The sequence below is a fragment of the Cryptomeria japonica genome, chromosome 5, assembly GCF_030272615.1.
Source record: "Cryptomeria japonica chromosome 5, Sugi_1.0, whole genome shotgun sequence".
In the NCBI taxonomy this organism is placed as follows: Eukaryota; Viridiplantae; Streptophyta; class Pinopsida; order Cupressales; family Cupressaceae; genus Cryptomeria; species Cryptomeria japonica.
In genome coordinates this window covers 529,964,702-529,988,269 of record NC_081409.1, presented here as the reverse complement: position 1 = coordinate 529,988,269, position 23,568 = coordinate 529,964,702, and the positions used below count along the sequence as shown (strand labels likewise).

Here is a 23,568-nt window from a genome sequence, read left to right as displayed (position 1 = left end):
CTCCAAAATATTGAAAGGTCCAACAAACTGAGGTGCCAACTTAGAGCCTTTTCCATAACGGATTGGACTCTTTCATAGGTGAACTCTCATAAATACCCTGTCACCAACAGAAAACTGTCTGTCCACTCGATGAGCATCCACATATTTATTTTGTCTATCCTGGGCAACCAACAAATGCTCTCTAATGCGAGTTACCTACTCCTCCATATCCTACAACATCTCTGATCCAATATGCACTCTATCCTCTAAACGGTCCCAACTCAAGGGCATGCGACATGGTCTACCATATAACGCCTGATAAAGAGACATACCAATAGAGCTATGGTAACCATTATTGTATGAAAACTCAACCAAATAGAGATAATCCTCCCAACAAGACTGCTGGTCCATGACGTACATCCTCAACATGTCCTCCAAAACCCGATTCACCCTCTCTGTCTGTCCATATGTCTTGGGATGATAAGCTTAACTAAAGTTCAACTGCATACACAAATCATGCTGAAGAGCTATAAAAAATGCTAATGTGAACACTGAATCATGATCTGATATGATCTGTCGAGGAATACCATGCAAACCTCACAAGTCCCTCCAAGAAAACCCAAGCTACTATTGCTACTATATACGAAGACCTGATCAGAGAAAAGTGGGCTACTTTGGTCATTTGTCTACAGTGACCATAATACCATCATGACGGCATGAAGACATGGGCAATCCAACTATAAAATCCATAGATATAATATCCCATTTCCATCCTGGAACCAAATGTGACTGTAATAATCTTGTGGGATGTTGATGCTCTGCCTTCACTCACTAACACTCTAGGCAACATGCCACAAAATCTGCAATATCTCTCCTCATTCTAGACCAATGATATATCTATCTCAAATCCATGTGCATCTTCTTAACACCTGGATGTGCCGAGTAAGGTGCATGATGTGCCTCCGACACGATCAAATCTTGAAGACCGTCTGATGGTGGAACATAAATATGTCCCAAATGCCTACGAAGTCCATCTGATTCCACTGAGTAACCTACATATCTGCCCTCAAGAGCTCTACTTGCGGCAGCCTCTGCAATAATCTCCTGATACCATACATCTGAAGCAAGGGCACTAAGAATAGGGCTCCTCAAATCCACACTAAGAGACATTGCTGAAATCTCATGCCTCCTGCGACTCAATGCATCTGCTACCACATTCTCCTTACCTTGAATATATCTCACCTCAAAGTCATACTCACATAAGAACTCCATCCAACACCTCTGCCTAGCATTCAGATTTGGCTATGTGAAGATATACTACAAACTATGATGATCACTATGCAACTCGAATCTATGTCCAAGAAGAAAATGCCTCCATCTAACCAAAGTATGAACCACTACCACTAACTCAAGATCATGGGTGGGATAGTTTTGTTCATGATTCTTAAGTTTTTGTGACTCATATGCAATCACACGATCATCATGCATCAACACTGCTCCTAGACCCTCCAAAGAAGCATCTATGCACACCACAAAATTCCCCAAAGGATCTAGCACTACTAAAATAGGTGCATTGGTCAAATGCTCCTTAAGGATCTGAAATATTATCCCACACTACTCTGTCCAAACAAGCTTCTTCTCTTTTCTCTAAAGAGAAGTGATAGGATGAGCTATCAGGGAGAAATCTTGACTATATATGCGATAATATCCTACTAAACCCATGAAACTATGCACCTCTCCCACATTAGTGGGTGCTGGCCAATCGACAATCACTTGAATCTTCGAGGGATCAACTGCGGTACCCTCTCTAGAAATCACGTGACCAAGATACCTCACTTCTATCTGGAAGAAATCACAGTTCACCAAATTGGCATATAGCTGATTCTCCCTAAGACACTGCAAAACATGCCTCACATGATCCTCATGCTCCTCAACTGATCTCGAATAAATCAAAATATCATCCAGAAATACTAATACAAATTTTTCCAAATACAACTTGAATACACGATTCATCAAGCTCATGATAACCAAAGGTGCATTCATGAGACCAAAAGGTACCACTATGAACTCATAATGACCATATCTAGTGCAAAAAGTTGTGTGATGAATGTCCACCTCCTGAATCCTCAACTGGTGATACCCAGACTTAAGGTCAATCTTAGAGAAGATTTTGGCATCCTTAATCTGGTGAAATAAATCATCTATCCGAGGCAAGGTATATCAGTTCTTCACTGTCACCTTATTAAGCTATTTGTAATCAATGCATAATCAAAGAGATCTGTCATTCTTCACAAATAGCACAGGTGCACCCTAAGGGGACACACTAGGATGAATAAACCCCTTCGCCAACAACTCCTCCAATTGAACCCTCAACTCATTCAACTCCTGCATGGTCATCCCATAGGGAGCTTTAGAAATAGGCTCAGCTCCTAGCACCAAATCAATCCTGAAATCTATATCTCACCGAGGGGGCATACCTATAATCTCACTAGGAAAAAAATCTGCACTCCTAAAGAATGGGATGCTGCTGCAATAAATCCTTTGAGCTAACTCCCTTATTCACATCCTTCACTCTAACCGCAAACAACTGGCAACCCTTATGCACACACCTATTCATCTACATAGTAGAAATCATGCAAAGAGAGATAGGTCTCTAAATACCTACAATCTCCACACTCTTCCCATTATCATCCTTCCATTGCACTCTCTTACCTCTACAATCTATCTATGCTTGGTGAGATCCAAGCCAATCCATACCGAGAACCACATCATAAGATCCCGAAGACATAACACAAAAATCCACAGAGGTATTGCAGTCTCCTAAAACTAAAGGACAATTGAGCACAAGGGAATCCACTACCAATTTGGACTCCATAGCTAACTCTACCTACCACCTATCGTCTTGCTTTGTTGTAGCAAGCCCACATCGCTCTACTAGAAAAGGAGAAATAAAAGAGTCTGGCGCTCTAGAATCAAATAACACTGAACAAGAGATACCACCTATCACACCTGATGTCTCTACAATGGTAGCCTGATGCTCATCCTGACGGTTATCAACCACCACAAAAACATGATGAGACCTACTTGCATCTCCAACTGTAGGCTTAGAAGTAGCTGGCTTTTGCTGCCCTAACATCTGAGAAGTATGCTGAGGACAATAAACAACAATGTGACCTAGCTATCCACATGTGAAGCAATCTCTCATGACAAACACTCTACTACCTGGTGTTGTACTTGACTGCTGAACACTACCTCTACTAGAAGCTGGCTGCAAACTCTGCGCTGGCTGAGGAGTAGGTATCTTGTCATGCTAATGATTATGAATCCTATCAACCTGAAATCTGGCACCTTGAGCAAAGCGCTGCCCTTGATAAAATCTCTTCTTAAACCGCTAACCACTACGGAAAGAAAAAGGATGGCTCCTAGCATATCCTGAAGACTGGTGATGTGGTCCTCTCACTGTAGATCATGTAACAGGTGCACTAATTGTCTATCCTCCAGTCGCTTCTCTTGATGCTAATGAAAGATTCTCCTTTGCTAGCCTTGCCTTCTCCATAGCTACCTCCAAGGTCTTAGGTCCGTGCATCCAAACCTCTCCACCAATACGATCATTAAGATCCCTCACAAAGTGTTGAATTAACATCAGCTCATCATCTGCATATCCAACATATTGTCTAAGCTCGAAGAATCTGCACTCATACTGCTCCACAGTCATTCTCTGCTATCTCAAATTGTGGAACTCATCGGCCTTCCTCTGCCTCCAATAATCTGAAAGAAATCTAGCATGAAACCGCTCCAAGAATAACTCCCAAGATATCATCGCTATGTCCAAATGTAACTTTTGTTCCTCCATGTGCCACCATGTCATCGCAAAATCATGAAGATTTAAAATCGCACATCTCGCCTTGGTGTTACTGCTACACTGATGCATAGAAAAACACCTACCTAAGTCCAATAACCATGTCTCTGCCTCCATGCGCCTTCCTAAGCCATCAAAGGTAGGAGGATGAGTCCTATTCAGGTCTCTGATGTGACTAGCTGCAAGTGCCTCTTGATCCACCTCAATTCTCCTCCTAGGTGAATGTGAACTCTCTCTCTCCTAATGCTCTGAATGACGAGATCCTTCCTATTGGTTCTCCTCCTATCTTCATCCTAGGTGACCAAGAAGCTCCCGAAGCACGTTCAATAACTGTGGAATTGAATCATCTCTAGGATGCTCTTGCTCCTGTTCCTCATGGTGTGACTCCTCAAAAACCTCAGGGCGAGGGTTCCTACGAGTACCCATGCGACCAACACGATGATGATCTCTACCCCTAACAAGCATCTTATCTGAGGAAATGAAAAGGAAACTGTAAGCTAAACATCTAAGGGAACTATAACAAAGAAAAATAAATAGCAGGGATAAAATTGTTGGGCTACCCCATGCCAAATGCTAAAATGCACAATGGGCTCAATTGAAACTAGAGTACCTAGTGTTGAACATGGGCTCTGATACCAAGTTGTAATGCCTGCCAAAATACCCTAAAGAAACTAAACAAAAGTATACAAATGGAGATATATTTTTTTCTTAACTAACATCTAATAACAACTAGTGCAACATATAACATCCCCATCTATTTACATTTATTAACCAGTTAACCAATATGAACATACATCATTGCTCATTTCATCAAATAACGCAAGCAGAAATAACACAACATGAATAATCTTTCTCTAGGGTACTTTAACATCATTACTTAATTCATTTCCACAATAACATACTACACACATGATAGGTATATTTCACCTTCATTAATGCATCATATTCTAATTCTTTCACCATGAGATATGCAACCTACAACATTACTTATTCCTCATGATATGCATAATTTCCTTTCTACCAATTCAACTATGTGAAACATTCCTCTTTACTAGATCCAAATAACATCTTCTAACATATTCACTTATTAATCTACGAATATTCCTCCTTCAAGCTTATTTAACATTCTATCTAGCCTCTAAATATTCCATGAAATAATACAACTAATCCATAATGCAATTCCATTCTATTCCAACTATAATCCACTTATTTACATGATACATAAGATCACATCTCTGCAATAGTACAAATATAATATCCCTAAATTCCAATCTCCAACTACAATTCATCTCACAAATATGAGTACATTAAATACATCTTGAGCATAGATCTTGCTACTACAAGAATCCATCTACTATATACAAAGATATTACATTACATGCATTCTATCTTATCCATTACATAAATCTGCTACAAGGTACATCCATAGTACATCATGAAGAAGAATCCACATCCACACAAGAAAGATCAAAGAGAATGTCCCAATGGCTAAAAAGCACCAACCTCCTGACCATGTGGAACCATTGGAACCACCCCCCGTGTTAGGAGATGACACAAGGTCCCAACACATACTCTAAACCTAAGCTGGCACCTATAACCAAGGAGACTAACCACACAAGGAATCTAAAGAAAGAACTCACACATACAACAAGAATGAACTCCCAGAGGCATAAAAATCATCAAGACATAAATGCATCCAATAAGAATAATCATAAATCATAAAGGGAAAACACATGTAGGAGTGGAGTGTCATCACATGTCATCCTCAAAACATAATAACATAAGGCACAAGGCACGAGCCTGATGGAAATGTGCAGCCATCTCAACCTATGAGAGACTAAGGGATATTAGCTTACCATCTTCATGACCTTCTCATGCTTGTCCTAAAATATCCTCCTTAGGACTAAGTCATGAGGCACAAACTAATTTATCATCTTATTAATTAATTTGACTACCCAACCCATCAATTATTAGGTTATCACTTATTTACAAATCACGAAAAACTCCAATGTGCCCTGGTGGTCTAGACTTCATGCATCCTTACAAGGAACCTCATGCAAGCCTATCTCTCATGACCCTGGTCATCACAAGGAAGCCCACTCCTCCTAACATGGCCCAACAATAAATCACAAGAGGCTCTACCAACATAAATACATGAAAAATAATACTCAATGCAACCAACAACTTCCACACATACTCTTACAATATAAGAAAGGCTACAACAACATCAATATAGAAAAATGAGCCTCTTGGCTAGCAATAAACAAGGGCATATGGAGCCATCAATGCTTCCATCAAATAAAAGATAACATCATAGAATGGCCTACTCACTTGCTGTTCCAAAACAACATAGTAATCATCTCAATCATCCATGGCATATCCACATGGAAGACAGTCTAAAATATTCACAATGCATAGAGAAACAAATATACTAAAAAAAATCAAAATGCATCAAAATTGATCAAACTCAGAACTGGGAAATATTAACAGACCTCAAAGTAAGCTTCTGGTACAAAAATCAATTCAAGAAAATACCTCAAAAATGACCAAAACTGAGAAAATACAAAACATAGATAGGTTAGCACTTTTCCCCCACAGGACAACGCTTCTACCAAGAAGAACAATCCTTCTGTCAAGAAGAACATCACTTATGTTTCCAGAATCATGCATATGTATCCTAAGACAACACTTATGTTGTGCAGAGTAGTGCAAATGCAATAAAGAACAACACTTTTGCACATTAAGACAACACTTTTATAGAAACAACACTTTTGCACAAGACTTACGGAAAACTTATAAAACTTTCAGGTAAAATAATAAAATCTAGACTTTTCGAAAGGGCTCAAAAAACATATGAAAAGAGACACCTAGAAACAAGGAATACATAGGTATAAACACGCCGAAATATCTCAGACTATAAACTAAGATTTAATAAAATATCTTCATGGCATAAAACAAAGAGAACCAATGCAAAACTCACAGAGAATCCAATGAAGACAATCCCAAACAATCACAACTGAAGGACTCACAAAGGGAAAACCAGTCTACTCTCATCCAAACAAGGATTAATCAACCAAAGATCTTCACAACAATTTTCACAAAACCATGAAATGCCATACACTGGAAAAACCCATATATATATATATATATATATATATATCAGCAATTGTATAAAAACTCTCATAACATAAAGTTCCCCTCCCAAATATTAACCTTCCGCATTAATAAAACTATAGAGTAAAGTAATATTTCAACCCAGACCGAAAACAATGTAGACACAATGCATACACAGAGAAGCCATTGAAAGCCAAAATGAAAAGTGAATAACTCCAACCTACAACTTGAAGTAATGGATTGAAGCTGAAGAAGAGCTCCCACAAGCCAAATCAAATCCAATCCAAGCTCCAGCCAAAACCAAGAGAGAAGAAATCCAAAACCAAGAAGAAAACTTGCTGGAGAAATTTCTAGAGAAGAGCCAACCAACCCGAAAAACCTCACGGGAATGAAAATAAAAAGCAACAATAATCCAAAACCCTAGCCTCAATCTCGGCCAATCAAAATATTTCATTTTGTAGTATATTTTACCAACCCACCATCTAATATAATTTATTCACCTATTTTGAATTTAACCAATGAGAGTGAAGGGTAGGTAAAGTAAATAAAATATTCTTATCCAACTAAGTGGGATTGTTTTATTTCCTTATTTAATTTAATCTATTCATACACCCTACTTAGGAATAAAAGTTAAACTATTAAATAAATATAAGTTATAAATAAATAATCCAAATGGGGATTAAAATCAAATAACCCAAACGCTAATAAAATAAATTAAAGGACCAAATAAATGTAAGATATCAAATAACTATCAAACCATAGAAGGTCAAATAAATAATTAAATAATCGAATACCATTAAAGATTATATCACAAATTTTAAATAAATATTAAATAACAATAAAGCTTATCAATTATTTAATAATCATAAAATCAATAAATGTTAATTATCAAATAAATATAAATACCAATAATTAAATATTCAAAACTTATAAATTAAATATATTAAAATAAACATTACCAAATATAAGACTACACATCAAGAGCCATATAATTAATCTAACTTAAAGAAGTAAATCAACCAGCATAAACTGGACTCACAATATCAAAAGACCAAGCTTACTAACTGACATGGCGAATTATGCCCAGACGCTAACTACTCATGGTGAACAACTTAGACATAGAGTATGTGAGGGGAACTCATGCCATCTTCGAACCATATAAACCATTGGAACTAAAGACACGCTCAGACCTATGAATCTAGGTGGAGTCGATGTTTGGTACCTGCAAAATCTTGCAACCACAAAATGACAATACCAAATATACATATACATATATAGAAAAAGCAAGTGATAGAGAATCGCGATGACACATCCCGCTCGCAATGAGTGATGTGGATTCGTCTCTATCACAAAGATAGTCAAACAATAGTCAAACATGTCTCATAAACATCTCATCATATGTAATCATGAAGTAGGGTTAGCGTAATCATAATCATCATCAAAACCATGATAAATCTAATCTATCAATAATCCATCACATAGTGAGCATATAAAATCCATCGAGTACATATATCATCAAATCAGATGATCAATCATGATAGTACTAACATCCATATAGATAATCAAAATAGCATATGTCCAATAATGTCTAACATCAATCATAAGTCACTGAAGTGTATGAGTAATTATTATCCAAATCATCAAAAAATAGTCTAGATAAGTCTATCAAGCATAATATAAAAGTCAACTCTAGTCAAAATAAGTCAAATCAAGGGTGGAAACTACAATGTCTATGGAACTTATCAACTAGAATTAAATGAAAGACAATGTTGAATCCAATAAGATCGAGGTGTAGATTATTCCTATCTTATTGTGATCCCAAGGAAGATATACAGATTGTACACAAAGACTTCTAATAACAAAACTAATCAATGTAGAGGCATGTATGACTCACTAATTGCAAAAGGTGTGATATGAAGGAGTAATCATTGGCAAAGGATATGACTATTCACCATAAGTTGCAACCATTTAGTGAAAAGGATATTTAAAGAGGATTGAATTCATTCCATTGGGAGGGGGACAAAATAAAGAAGGAAAATGAAATCCATCATTAGGAAGTGTGTGAATCTATCAACACTACTATGGGAGCCTTAGCAACATTGATTAGATGGTTTTGAGCAAGCTGACTTACATAGTCATATGATAGTTGACCACGAACAAGAGCAATATTACTAATAAGAATTAGAACATACACTGGAAAAAAAAAACCTCAAAATAATTTAAAATAAAGATTAACCACCTCCTTTAGAGGACAAAAAGATTATCACAGTTAGAAATAGTGATATATGATGATGGTAATGTTTTAATAGATGAAGAAAGAAATGGTTATAAAGAATGATTAGTAATCAAGAATGTGTAGCATCGATTCAATGGAAGGATAAACAACAATAATGAAGAAGAGACAATATTTATGGAATGAACTAACAAAGAGAATTGAAGAGGGGATTGAAGGAAATATATGAGGAAGTTTTCAGACATCTATGGGAAAGAAGAAAGCAATCACTCAAGATATCAAAGTAGTGACAAGCATCAATATTTCTCAATGATAAAAGAGATCAACATCAAACACATCAGCGGAAACAACATTAATAAGAGAAATGATTATATTAACCTAGTAGCGATAAAGTATGATTACACAATGCCTTTGAATTGCTATAATTCATAATACAAATTAGAAAACTATCAAGATAAGCTCTCCATCCTGAACTATTCTTAGAATTACAAATCAAATAATTATAATAAAATATTTCTAGTTTGATTAAATATTATTCATGAAAATATTACATTTCTCACTATAAGATAGAATTGTTGTTTCAGGACTGAATATTTGTAAAATCCCAAACTAGGGACATTCCAATGGTATCAAAGCATGATCTTGCCATCCTGCAGGGTAAATCAGGAGCAATACTTTCAGATTTACAAACACCATTGATTCTATCAGACATAGTAATAGTGACAATGATTTCATTACATAATCTATGATCACACTTGGAAGAGCAATTGGAGCCAGTTACAAATTAGAAGATCATCATCAACATATTTACCAAAGATTACATCAGAGACAGCTATGTTTAAGAATGTATAGATGATGAATTAAATTGCCTAAAAGTTGGAATGAATGAAAAAATCATGACATGATCCATTCTAAAATACTTAGAACAATAAGGGAATTCCCTTAAGGAGTTAAGCAATTTGGTTCCAAACAACCAAAAGAGGGAAGTGAGGATGTTGGTCAAGATAATAAGGGTCGCCAAGTAGATGCTTGGTGTAGGAATGTCTCAATAAAGACCCCATTTCTTTGAAAGAATAAGTAGGGGAGTAAGGATGTGGACAGTGAAGAAGATACGCCAAGTTGAGTAAGAAGGTTGTGGAGAACAACCTCTCTTAGGCTTGGTGTAGAAATGGCTCAAAATAGGATTCCCATTTCTTCCCAAGAAGGGGATGAGAATGGCACAAAGGCTGACCTGAGCCACCTAGGAGAGAAAGTAAGTCTCGTAGGCTTGGTGTAGAAATGGCTCAAGGGAAGTCCCCATTCCTTTCGAGTCTAAATAGAGACTAATATAAATTCAAGTAATGTAAGGGAATGAGAATGGCATAAAGGCTGACCTAAGCTGTGAAGCATAGCAAGTAAGTCTCTTAGGCTTGGTGTAGAAATAGCTCAAGGGAAGTCCCCACTCCTTCCAAGCATAAAGAAATGTAGCAAAATTATGGCACAAAGAAGGCAGTTCCTCTCAAGATTGGGTAAATTGGCTCAAGGAAGCTATCCCCTCTCAAGTGGCCAAAATGGCTCAAGGAAGATAGTCCCTCTCAAGTTGGGAAATGACTCAAAGAAAGCTAGTCCCTCTCAAGTTGGACAAAGATGGCTCAAGGAAGACAGTCCCTCTTGAGTTGGGTAATGGCTCAAGGAAAGCTATTCCCTCCCAAGTTGGACAGAGATGGATCAAGGAAGCCAACTCTTCTAAGTTTCCATAGATGTGATAAAAACAATAGAATTTTTTCTAACATTTTTTAATACTTTTATTTATATGATTATATGTTTGGTACTACTAATCTATGTGCAGGTTCATTTAGACATGAACACAAGGAGGGAAATTTCTTGAGGACAAGCAAATTCAAGAGGGGGAGACTATAATGTCCCCATCCTTGACATTATACTCATTATTCTTATGATGACTATGGAAGTTATCAATAAAAATAAATGAAAGACAATGTTGAACCCAATAAGACCGAGGAGTAGATTATTCCTATCTTACTATGATCCCAAGGAAGATATATAGATCATACACAAAGGATTCTAATAACAAAACTAATCATAATGTAGAGGCATGTATGAGTCACTAAGAACAAAAGGTGTAATATGAAGGAGGATTAATCATTAGCAAAGGATATGACTATTCACCATAAGTTGAAACCATTCGGTGCAAAGGATATTTAAAGAGGATTAAATTCATTACATTGGGAGGGGGACAACAATTGAGAAGGAAAATGGAATCCATCATTAGGAAGTGTGTGAATCTATCATAAGAAGAATAATATATACTTGAAGAAACATCAACAAAAGAAAGTATGAGATCAACACTTCTATGTGAGCCTTCACAACATTTATTAAATGATTTTGAGCAAGCTGACTTACATAGTCATCTGATATTTGACCACCAATAAGAGAAATATAAGTAATAAGAATTAAAACATACACAGCAAAAAAAAAACCTCAAATTAATTCAGGACAAAGATTCGCCACCTCCTTTAGAGGACGAAAAGATTATCATAGTTAGAAATAGTGATATATGGTGATGGTAATGTTTTAATAGATGGAGGAAGCAATGGTTATAAAGAACGATAAGTAGTCAAGAATGTGTAGAATTGATTCAATGGAAGAACAAACAACAATAATAAAAAAGAGACAATATTTATGGAATGAAGTAACAAGGAGAATTGAAGAGGGGATTGAAGGAAATATATGAGGATAGTATTCATACATCTACAGGAAAGAAGAAAGAAATCACTAAAGATAGTAAAGTAGAAACCATCATCAATATTGCTCAATGATAAAAGAGATCAACATCAAATACAACAATGACAACAAAATTAATAAGAGCAATAATTATATTAACCTAGTACCGATAAAGTATTATTACACAATGCCTTGAAATTGCTATAATTCACAATACAAATAAAAAAACTATCAAGATAAGTTATCCATCCTGAACTATTATTAGAATTACAAATAAAATATTATAATAAAGTGTTTCTAGTTTTATTAAATCTTATTCATAAATATATTACATTTCTCACTATAATATGGAATTGTTGTTTTAGGATTGAATTATTGTAAAATCCCAAACTAGGGAAATTCCAGATCTTACTCAAGTTGTGAGGCTCCTTCTGAGGAACTAGGATCTGATACCAATTGTTGGAATAAATGAACACTAAGAGGGGGGAGTGAATCAGTGTTTTGTAATTCACAAATTTATTAAACTAATTCTTAAACCACTGGATGCATAAGAATGAAAGTAAAGTGTAGAAACATAAACCAATCAACCACAAAACCATAACACCAATTTTTTTACGTGGAAACCCAAAAAGGGAAAAACCAGAGTAGGATTTGAACCCATAATATTATTATACTTTGATCAGGAGTATGATAATATTACAAAATGGGAATGCACTTGCATTCTGGCACACTACCTAGAGCTCACTGCTCAATTACAAAAGAGGGATACAACCCTATAGGACTAACTATCCTATAAATGATTACAAATGATTACAATATTGTCTAAACTGAAGAATAGCATCTACTAATTCCAAATAGTAGTTCCAATTAATCTCAAGAGTTCTTCTACCACTGTTATGTCTCTCTACTTTGTTATGTTGCTCTGTCATATATCAGAGCACTAAAACCTTCAATCACATTCACCAAACTTTGCACATTCGCTCATACAGACTTCTCACACTCATACCATAATTCAAAATACTCAAATGAATCAGTCTTATATATTTGCACCAACAAAACAAATCAATTCCCATGTCGGCTTCCAAAAACAGCATAACACGCAACATGAAATGTGTAGCCAATAAGTTGGCTAAATCCGTCCACAAATCCATATGCAGACCTAAACAAATTGATAACAAGATTCACACATGTCAACCCAATCACCTATATCATCCCAAATATTTGGGATCACATGTTACATCAAAATAGCTCTTTTCTTCCTAAATTACTAGATATCGGACCTTCAATCTCACTCATGAATCAACACCGGATACTAGGATTACAAAATAAGCTGCCCCGAACCTCAAATCATCTTCCTCTATTACCACAACCAAAATCAAAATCTTCACAATGTACTCATACTCTATCAGATAATGTATTCCACCTTCCATACTTATGCCTAATGATTAATGCAACTTCTGGTAAATCAAATCTACATGTACCGGATATGATTTCTAAACTGATTTTCCATCAATGACAACACATAACATCTCTCATGTATCAATCTTCACTGAAACAATGTCTCTTGGCAAAACATTTAACCACTTAGTAAACTATACAATGAAATCAATTATTAATTTAATTAAACAATCATACTCTCAAGATCACATGACAAGGGTCCTAACAACTACAATGCCCACAAGCCGAATCTAAACATAACTCAACTGACAAGGCAACAACTTAAGCCTAGAGTGTGTGACGGAAACACATGCCATCTTCAACAACTTGCCATTGGGATATAGAAATGCTTATACCTATGAGACTAGGTGGAGTTGATGTCTGGTACCTGCAATTCTACATCCACCACTAAATGCAATACAACATGTATACAACACATTTACATCACAAATGATCAGGCAAGTGATAGAGAATCACAATGTCATATCGTGATCGCAATGAGTGGTATGACATCGTCCCTATCACAAAGACACTAGAAGAAAATCACAAAAATCACAACATCCACTTAATCATCAAAATCATAATGTCATCAAAATCTCATAAGCAATATGATCCATCATGAATAATGAACACATATAAATCATCAAATATAGATCCATCATCATATCCAATGCAATCATGAAATAGGGTTAGTACATAGGATGATACCATCAAATCATCATAAAGTAGACTAATATAGATCAATATAATCATTTGATATACAAAAAGACAAGATGAATCAGGGAGGGGCACTACACCAACATTTGAACTATCTACATCAAATTTCATAGTTCTATCTCTCAAAAGATTCTTCAAGAACTCTTCAAAGAATACATAGCTTTTGTTGGGAAAACCTATATTTCTTGTGATATTATTCAACCTATATGACCAAATGATCATCAACTTGAAACTTTAAAAAAAGATATATTACCATGAAGATTTATATATGTCAATAGAACGAATAGCATGGTGGATGGTCAAGATGATCTTACAATAGGTGTTATCACTAAAACAAAATGCACATCAAAATGCCTATGTTATTGCTTGAATAAGTCAATTATAAAAATTATCTTGGTAAGGAAATTTTATGTGTTCCAAACTAGAAATAATGAGTGATCATGTTTGCAAGATCTTGTGGCAAGTCTAAGTGTGCCCCTCAATCCAAGGGCTAGTGTAGAATGGCCAATCCAAAACCAAATGATTTATGTTTGGTTTTTGGGTCATGCAATGCTGTCTCTCCTAATTGATCTTATCAATATTTTAGTTGATCTTACCATGTCTTATATATAGGATTCATGATAACTTAGTTAATTACATTCCATGTGTTCACCTCTACACTAAGCACTCAAATTTCACCCTGTCTTCTCTAGCTAGGTTGCTCCTAGACTCACCTAGAACAAAGTGGTAGCCATATCAAACACTACTTCTAGAACTTCTCCCTACATAGGTACACTATAAAATTGGTTTCCTTCCATGTCCCAATAGGCCATGATGGTAGCATAGAGGGATTTTATGGGGCAACCATTTTACAAGAAATTGCTATATACAACCCAAAACTGGTTATTTGAAAACAAAACTATGAAAATACCAACACACACTATCTGAAGAGCTTGAAATGAAACAAATGACTCTTAAATACACCAAATAAGCTCAATCCATAACTGGATCAATGGATTCAATCCATTTGTATTCACATTGTAAGCAAAATAAGCCAAAAACTGTGATAACAGTCCAAAAATGGGTAGTTTCAGAATATTAATCAAACAAAATCAATCTTCCAACCTTGGTAACCATGAAAGAGGAGGTTCTTATAGTATTCCCCACATGTGGAGTAATTATAGGGTGTTTTTCTATCCCTAACTCCATCGCTAAGCATTTTAGGACAAAAGTTGTCATGACAACTTTTACAACTTTTTGCTTTTTGCTTTTTGAACCTATAAAACCTAGTCTAAGTCATTAATCATGACTTTTTAAGAATTACCAAGGCCATAATAAACCTCTCTCATTCTCACACCAAGTTTTACCACTTTTGACCATCAAGAAGGTCAATTTCCTACTCAAAATACTACCTATGAACAAAATGCAAACCTAGGAAGAAAACAAACTCAACTAGGCCTATACTTGACTCAAAACAAACATCACAATCACTCTTTGGACCCTCCTAGAGTCCTTATTAGGAACCTGACTTGGCTAAGGTTAGTACAAGCCAAAATTGGAAAAGACTATAAGCCTAAGTCCAAGGTGCTCTTGCACCATTCTCCCAAATAAAAGAAAACTAAGTCACCTCCTTGGGAATCAGATTCTGATCAATGCCTAAGTTCTTAAACTCTGTCTCAAGCACCCATGTAGCTTCAACATTATCCATACCCTACCATTTGACTAGGTGCTCCAAATAGATTTGGTGTCTTGTCTTCTTAGCGATCCTTAAACTCAATACCTTTTCAGCCTTTGGATTTGGTTTTGCTAGTAATTGAAGGTTGTTTGCATCATCTTATACCTCTAAGTGACTGCAATCTAAACCTTGGATTGGTCCCTTGTAAGCAACTAAGTGATATGTTGAAAACCGGCGATAATCCTATGTCACTAGGTAGGTCTACCTTGTATGCATTTTCTCCATACTTGGCTAGAATGGCACATGGACCCAACTTTCTCATTTGCAACTTGTTAGGTACTCCTTTTTGTAGTCTTTCTTTATTTAGGTGCACCATGAAAAGATATCCTACTTGGAATTGTAGGTTCTTCCTTCTCTCATCAACTTTTTGCTTGATCTTACTTGTGTTCTCTATCAATGCTTGCTTGACTAATTCATGTACCTCCCTCATTGATTGAGAAAAGTCTTCTGCATATCCACTTCTTGTTGCTGCATTACCTAATTCCCTTAGCTCCAATATACCGCTTGGGTGAACACCATAGACCACTTCAAAAGGGCTCTTCTCAGTGGTCCTATTTATTGTTTCATTGTAAGCATATTCATCTTGTGATAACACTTGATCCCATGTCTGACCATACTCTCTGGTAACGCACCTCAATAAGTTCCCTAAGCTGCTATTCACCACTTTAGTCTACCCATCTGTTTGTGGATGGTAGGCTGATCCAAAAGATAGGTTGGTGCAAAGTTTTTGCCAAAGTGTTTTCCAAAAATGACTCATGAACTTTGAGTCTCTATCTGAATCAATGCTCATGGTTAAACCATGTATCCTTATCACTTCCTTGAAGAACAAATGAGCTATTTGGCATGCATCATGAGTAGTCTTGCAAGGCACAAAGTGGGCCATCTTACTAAATCTATCCACAATGACATAAATGTTGTCAAATCCCTACTTTGTCCTTGGTAAACCTACTACAAAGTCCATACTAATGCACTCCCAAGGTCTATTTGGTATAGGAAGAGGTTGGTATAAACCGACATTTGAAGAAGTGCCCTTGGCCTTTTGGAAAACAATACAAGTCTCCACATACTTTTTCACATCTTGATTCATCCTAGGCCAATAATAATACCTCTGAACCAACTCTTGAGTCTTGTTGACTCCAAAATGACCACTAAGGCTGCCATTATGTTTCTCTTGTATGAGATTTTCTCTCATTGACCCTCTAGGCACACAAAGTTGTCCACCTCTAAACAATAATCCATCTTGCACGGTAAAATCTAAATACTCACTATGAAAATGATTTTGGTATTCTTTGCACACCTTGTAGGCATTTGAGAAGTCTTCATCCTCTGGGTATAGCTCTCTAAAATTGTCAACACCTATGCTCCTTAATTGAATTTCTTGGACTATCAAGAGTCTTCTACACAATGCATCAACAACCCAGTTTAATTGTCCTTTTTTGTGCTTGATTGTAAATTTGTAGGCTTGCATGTACTCCACCCATTTCATGTGTTTATGACTAAGTTTTTCTTGTGAGTTTAGAAAGCTTAGAGCTTGATTGTCCGTATAGAATACAAATTCCTTAGGAGGGAGATAATGTCTCCACTTCCTCAAAGCCTACACTAAAGCATATAATTCCAAGTCATAAGAGGATTATTTCCTCTTTGGATCACTTAGCTTCTCACTATGGAAAGCTACTGGTCTTTCTTCTCGGCTTAGGACAACACCTACTGCAACATTGCTTGTATCACATTCCACTGTGAAGAGTTTCTCAAAAATAGGCAACACTAACACCAGTTGAGTAGCTATCTTATCCTTCAAGGTTTCAAAACCTCTATTTGCTTGTTCATTCCACTGAAACTTTGTCTTCATTCCAACTCTAATTGTGTCCAACATTGGTGCACATATAGCACTAAATTGCCTAATGAACTTCCTCTAGTACTGAACTAGTCCATGGAAGCTTTTCACCTTTGTTGCTAACTTAGGAGTGGGCCAATTTACTATGGATTCAACCTTGCTAGGATCCATCTTTAGGTTTACTTGAGACAACACAAACCCAAGGTAAACAAACTCCTACTTAACAATTTCACACTTGTCCGAGTTCATGGTTAGCTTCTCTTCATACAATCTTTGTAACACATTTTGCAAATGATTAATATGATCTGCCCTATCCTTACTGAAAATGAGAATATCATCTAGATATACCACCACAAATTTACCTATGAAATCCTTCATCACATCATTCATGAGTCTCATGAAGGTTCTTGGAGCATTGGATAAGCCAAATGACATTACAAGCCATTCATAAAGACCCTCTGTTGTTTTGAATGAATTTTTCCACTCATCACCCTCCTTAATCCTAATTTGGTGGTATCCACTTTTAAGGTCAATCTTGGTAAAGTATTTGGGTTCCCCTAAACAATCTGATGGTGATCCTATTTATATCTCTAGAGTCGATACACAATCTCCAAGTACCACCTTTCTTTGGAGCTAACACGGTAGGGGCAACACAAGGGGTAATGCTTTTCCTAATTAGGGCTTGGTCTAAAATCTCTTGGATTTGCTTGGCAATCTCAACATTTTGTTGGGGAGTCATTTTGTAAGATGCCTTTTTAGGTAAGGATGCTCTAGGAATAAAGTCTATTTGATGGCTTATGGCTCTTTTAGGAGGTAAGGTGGCTGGTTGTCCATCACTCACTATTCCCTTGAATCTCTTCAATAGGTCTTGAACCTCTATTGGCAAATCTGGCTGCTCTTTCTTGTATTCCTCTTTAGGCTTCATTACTAATGCAAACCCTATACCTTCACCTTCCTCAAGTGTCTTCAAGAACTGTTTTTCACTCACCAAAAGAACATTAGGACCTGCTGCCCTCTTTTCACCTTCCTCAAGGATAGATTGGATCTTGAATGTGACTCCATCTTTCTTGAATGAGTATGCATTCTTGGCTCCATCATGAATAGCTTGTCTATCAAATTTCCATGGCCTTCCTAATAGAAGATGGCATGCATCCATGGGTAGGACATCACATAACACTTTGTCCTTATACCTCCTGATGGTAAAATCCACCCATGCTTGCTCATTGACTAGGACATGTTGGCCTTTGTTCAACCAAGTGACTCTATATGGGTTGTTGTGAGGTATCCTTTGCAATTTAAGCTTACTCACTACCTCTTCTAACACAATGTTGTCTGTTGACCCTGAATCAATGATCACTTTGCAAAATTTGTCCATTATCTTGCATTTGATCCTAAACAATGACCTCCTTTGGCTAGGCTCTTCTCTGACAGGTTCTTTTATCAAAGTTCTTCTTATCATCAAGTTGTCACCTACCTCTGATTCTAAGGCAACCTCTAAAGTCTTGCTGCTTGAAGTCTCCTCTTGAAGGTAGTTCATTCTCCTTTAACTATCTAGTGATGATGATCCCTTCTTTGGACACCTATATGTTGGATGACCAAGTTGGTTGCAATGGTAACACTTCATTGAGACAAAGTATGAGGAACCTCTACCTTGTCCACTAGATCTTCCTCTAAAACAACTATTTCACCCCCTTCCTCTATTGAATCCTCCTTTTCTAGTACCACTCTCCTATTGCTCAATGAGTTTAGACTCACCTTATGTTCTTTGTTCTGAACTTCTTCCTCCAAAGCCTCCCCTATGGCCTCTATTTTCTTTTCCTCTAACTCTGCCCCTATTACTACTTGAATCGTGTTTTCTTTTTCAGTTTTTCTTCCACCTTAAGGGAAAGTTGATAGCTTTGATGAACTGTCTTTGGGCTCATTACATTGAGTTCCTCTTGGATGTTCCACCATAGTCCATTTAGGTACCTAGCAACTTTGATACTTTCTTCTTCCACTGCATGAGATCTAAGACTAAGTTTAAGGAACTCCTCCATATAACCACTCACATCAAGGTCTTTTTGTCTTAGTTTTTGTCTCTTCCTATGAATCTCCACTTCATAGTCATCGAGGAGATAGACTTCTTTCATTTTGACTAACATCCCTTTCCAAGAAGAGATGGGTGCTTTGCCCATTTTCTTTCTCTCATCTTGCACAAATTTCCACCATGTGAGAGAATCTCCTCTCATCCTAGACTTGGCTACTTTGACTCTTTGGGATTTAGTTATGCTTTCACACTAAAAATGGTTCTCCATGCCTTATATCCATTCTAGAACCACTTCAGCTTCCATCTTACCAATAAACAATGACAATCTTTCTAGTGATTTACCACTTAAGGCCTTCAATGCCTTTAGGAAAGGTTCTTGTTCTAAGATAGGTGCAGGTTCAGGTACTTTGTCAATCTCTGACACTTCTTTACCCTTCCCTTCTTCTCCTTCAACCATTACCAACACTTCATCTGCCTTGGTTTCAATCTCACCAAGCTTACTTTCCAATTCAATCAACTTCTCCTTCAGGAGTCTATTTTCTTCCTCCTGATCATCCACTTTATTTTCCAACACTGCATTGATCACCATGTTGTTGTCTCCTATAGATTACACTGAGGACATCTACTCACCTAGCCCAAATCTTATAGGCTCTGATATCTATTTGATGGGGTTCACCTAGCTTGCTCACACTTCACCTAGTTGGTGTTTCTCAATTCCACTAGCCTCTCCAAGAACTCCAAGTCCTTCTCAAACTCTTCTAGGGCTTGCTTCTTGCAAATCTCAAGGCATTAGCATCAAGTGTTTAACTAGGAACCCTACCAATTCAAAGTGTTTCCCATATGCTCATTCTTGTTGTCTTGTCTTCAACTTGTCAATTTCACCTCCTGTTGTTGTGAGTTGTTGCAGAGGTGTGGAGCTGGATTTTAACATGAAATGAATACCTTTTGGGTCCATTTGTGGTTTGCATCCATTATTCTTCCTACCAATTTCACCATTTTGCCTAGAAAAGGGCTACATGAAATGAGCACCTATTAGGCCTCCAAAATCTGGTTTTCTAGGGTTTAGAAGAAAAGGGTCCAAAAGACCCTACAACAAGGTTGGTTTTTCTTCAAACACTCACCTATCCCCAAGTGATTTTGGTGGTTTTGGTTTCCCAACTCTCCGTGCAATGCCCTAACACAAAAATGAGGGTTTTGGAGGGCTTATAGGCCTCCTAACCATCAGTGACTGATCAAATTAGTGAAATGGGCCTCAAAAGCTCTTGTCAAGGCTTCTCCTTGCTATGGAAACTCTGTTTCATGGACCCCTCCAAATTATTTGGCTGTGGTTTTGTGTTCACCTCTGCACTAAGCACTCAAATTTCACCATGTCTTCTCTAACCGGGTTGCTCTTGGACTCGCCTAGAACAAGGTGGAAGCCATATCAAACACTACTTCCAAAAATTCTCCATGCATATGTACACTATACAAGTGGTTGCCTTACATGTACTAGCAAGCCGTGATGGTAGCACAGAGGGATTTTATGGGGCAACAATTTTACAAGAAATTGCTATATACAACCCAAAACTGGTTGTTTGAAACAAAAACTATGAAAACACCAACATGCACTATCTACAAAGGTTGAAATTAAAAAAATGACTCTGAAATACAACAAAGAAGCTCAATCCATAACTAGATTAATGGATTCAATCCATTTGTATTCACATTGTAAGCAAAATAAGCCAAAAACAGTGATAACAGTCCAAAAATGGGTAGTTTCAGAATGTTAATCAAACAAAATCAATCTTCCAACCTTGGTAACTATGAAAGAGGAGGTTCTTATACTATTCCCCATGTGTGGAGGCATTCTAGGGTGTTTTTCTATCCCAAACTCCATCGCTAAGCATTTTAGGACAAAAGTTGTCATGACAACTTTTACAAATTTTCACTTTTTTCTTTTCCAGCCTATAAAACCTATTCTAAGTAATTACTCATTAATTTTAAGCATTCCTAAGGCCATACTAAAGCTCTCTCATTCTCACACCAAGTCTTACCACTTTTGACCATCAAGAAGGTCAATTTCCTACTCAAACTACTACCTATGCACAAAATGCAAACCTAGGGAAAAAAACAAACTCAACTAGGCCTACACTTGACTCAAAACAAACATCACACTCACTCTTTGGACCCTCCTGGAGTCCTTATTAGGAACCTAACTTTCCTAAGGTCAGTACAAGCCAAAATTGGAAAAGACTATGAGCTTAAGTCCTAGTTGCTCCTGCACCACTATGCTATGTTTGGAGGCTCTAAATATACACTACTAGTTTGAATTGGTACCCACCACCAGATAATGGGTCCTAGGCCTTAACAATGGATTCAACATTCATTCAAATTCTTTTAGGAATAATAAATATTGTTTTCATTCATGGCAATCCCCTATTTTGTTTGTTATTTTTATTTTATTTCCCCATTGGATTTGTTGTCCATATATTGTATGTTATGTAAAATTTCAATTTTTGAAAGATACATAAATATAATAACAAATCTCACACACTAACATAACTAATAATCTAATACAATTTAAACATCTAGCATTTTTACATAAACACAAACTTTTTACCTTATAATTTAAATCTCCCTCCTCTCTCTCAATCTCCCTCTCTTCCTCCTCTCTCTCTCTCTCTCTCTCTCTCTCTCTCTCTCTCTCTCTTTCTCTCCCTCCCTCTCTCTATCTCTCTACCTCTCCAATTTTCTCTTCCAATACATCTATATCTCTTTCTCTTCCCATATATTTCTATCTCTCCCTCTCTCCATCTGTACTTCCCTCCATGTATTTGTCTCTCTCTCTCCCAATCTCTTTCCTCTATATCTTCCTATCTCACTCTATCTTTATCTCTCCCTCTACCACTCCCCATCTCTCTATCTATTTATCTACCTCTTCCTCTCTCTCGCTCTACCTTTCTCCCCCTCTATATCTACCTCTTCCTATCTCTCTCTACCTCTATCTTCCTTGTCCCCCTCTATCTTTGTCTTTCCCTCTCTCCATGTACCTCTATCTTCCTTTCTCCCCCTTGTTTCCCTACCCCTTCCTCTCTCTCTAAACCTTTCTCTCTTATCTCACCATACCTATATCTCTCTCTCTCTCTCTTTCACTCCCTCCCTCTCCCTATATTTCTACAACTCTCTCTTTCTCTTCCCATACATCAATATCTCTCTTTCTCTTTCTATATATCTCTTTCTCTCCCTATTTCTCTCTCCCTATCTCCATCTCTACTTCTCTTTATTTATTTGTCTCTATCTCCATATCTCTCCCTCTCCTCCTCTCTTTATATCTCTATCTCTCTCTCTCACTTATCTCACCATATATATTTCTATCTCTCCCTCTCCTTCTTCCTCTATATCTCTCTATCTCCCCCTCTATCTCCTTATGTAACTCTATCTTTATCTCTCCCTCTATCTCTCTCTATCTCTATCTATTTTTCTGCCCCTTCCTCTCTCCCTCTCCCTCTATCTTCATTTCTCCCCCTCTATCTCTACACATGTATCCATCTCCTTATCCATCCATCTATCTCCCTCCCTCTCCCTCTTCCTAAACCTTCATATCTACATCAATTTGCCTCTCTATCTCTCTCAATATTTCTTGTTACATCTCTCCCTCTATCTCTATCACATTATCCTCTCTATCTCTTTATACCACTATATATCTCTCTACTTCTCTTTATCTTTCACTTCCTATATCTATCTTTATCTCTTCAATCTCTACCTATCCCTTTATCCTCTCTCTCTTTATCTCACCCTTTCTTTCTCCTTCTTTATCACCATCTACATCTCCATCTCTACCTCTATAATAATGTTTATCTACATATCCTTACCTATCTCTCTCTCAATATATTTATCTATCCCCCCCCTCTCTCTCTTCCTATTGTAATCATTACATGAGCCTATTGGTAATGGA

General features: G+C 36.9%; 1 protein-coding gene across 1 annotated transcript in view; it reads left to right on the top strand.

Annotated features, from left to right (window-relative positions):
- The first annotated feature begins 4,316 nt into the window (after positions 1-4,316).
- Positions 4,317-23,568, top strand: part of LOC131875960 (uncharacterized) — a 37,997-nt gene continuing 18,745 nt past the window's right edge. The window contains exon 1 of the mRNA XM_059220703.1: positions 4,317-4,330. Coding sequence (XP_059076686.1) covers positions 4,317-4,330 — 14 coding nt within the window. The remainder of the gene's footprint in view (positions 4,331-23,568) is intronic.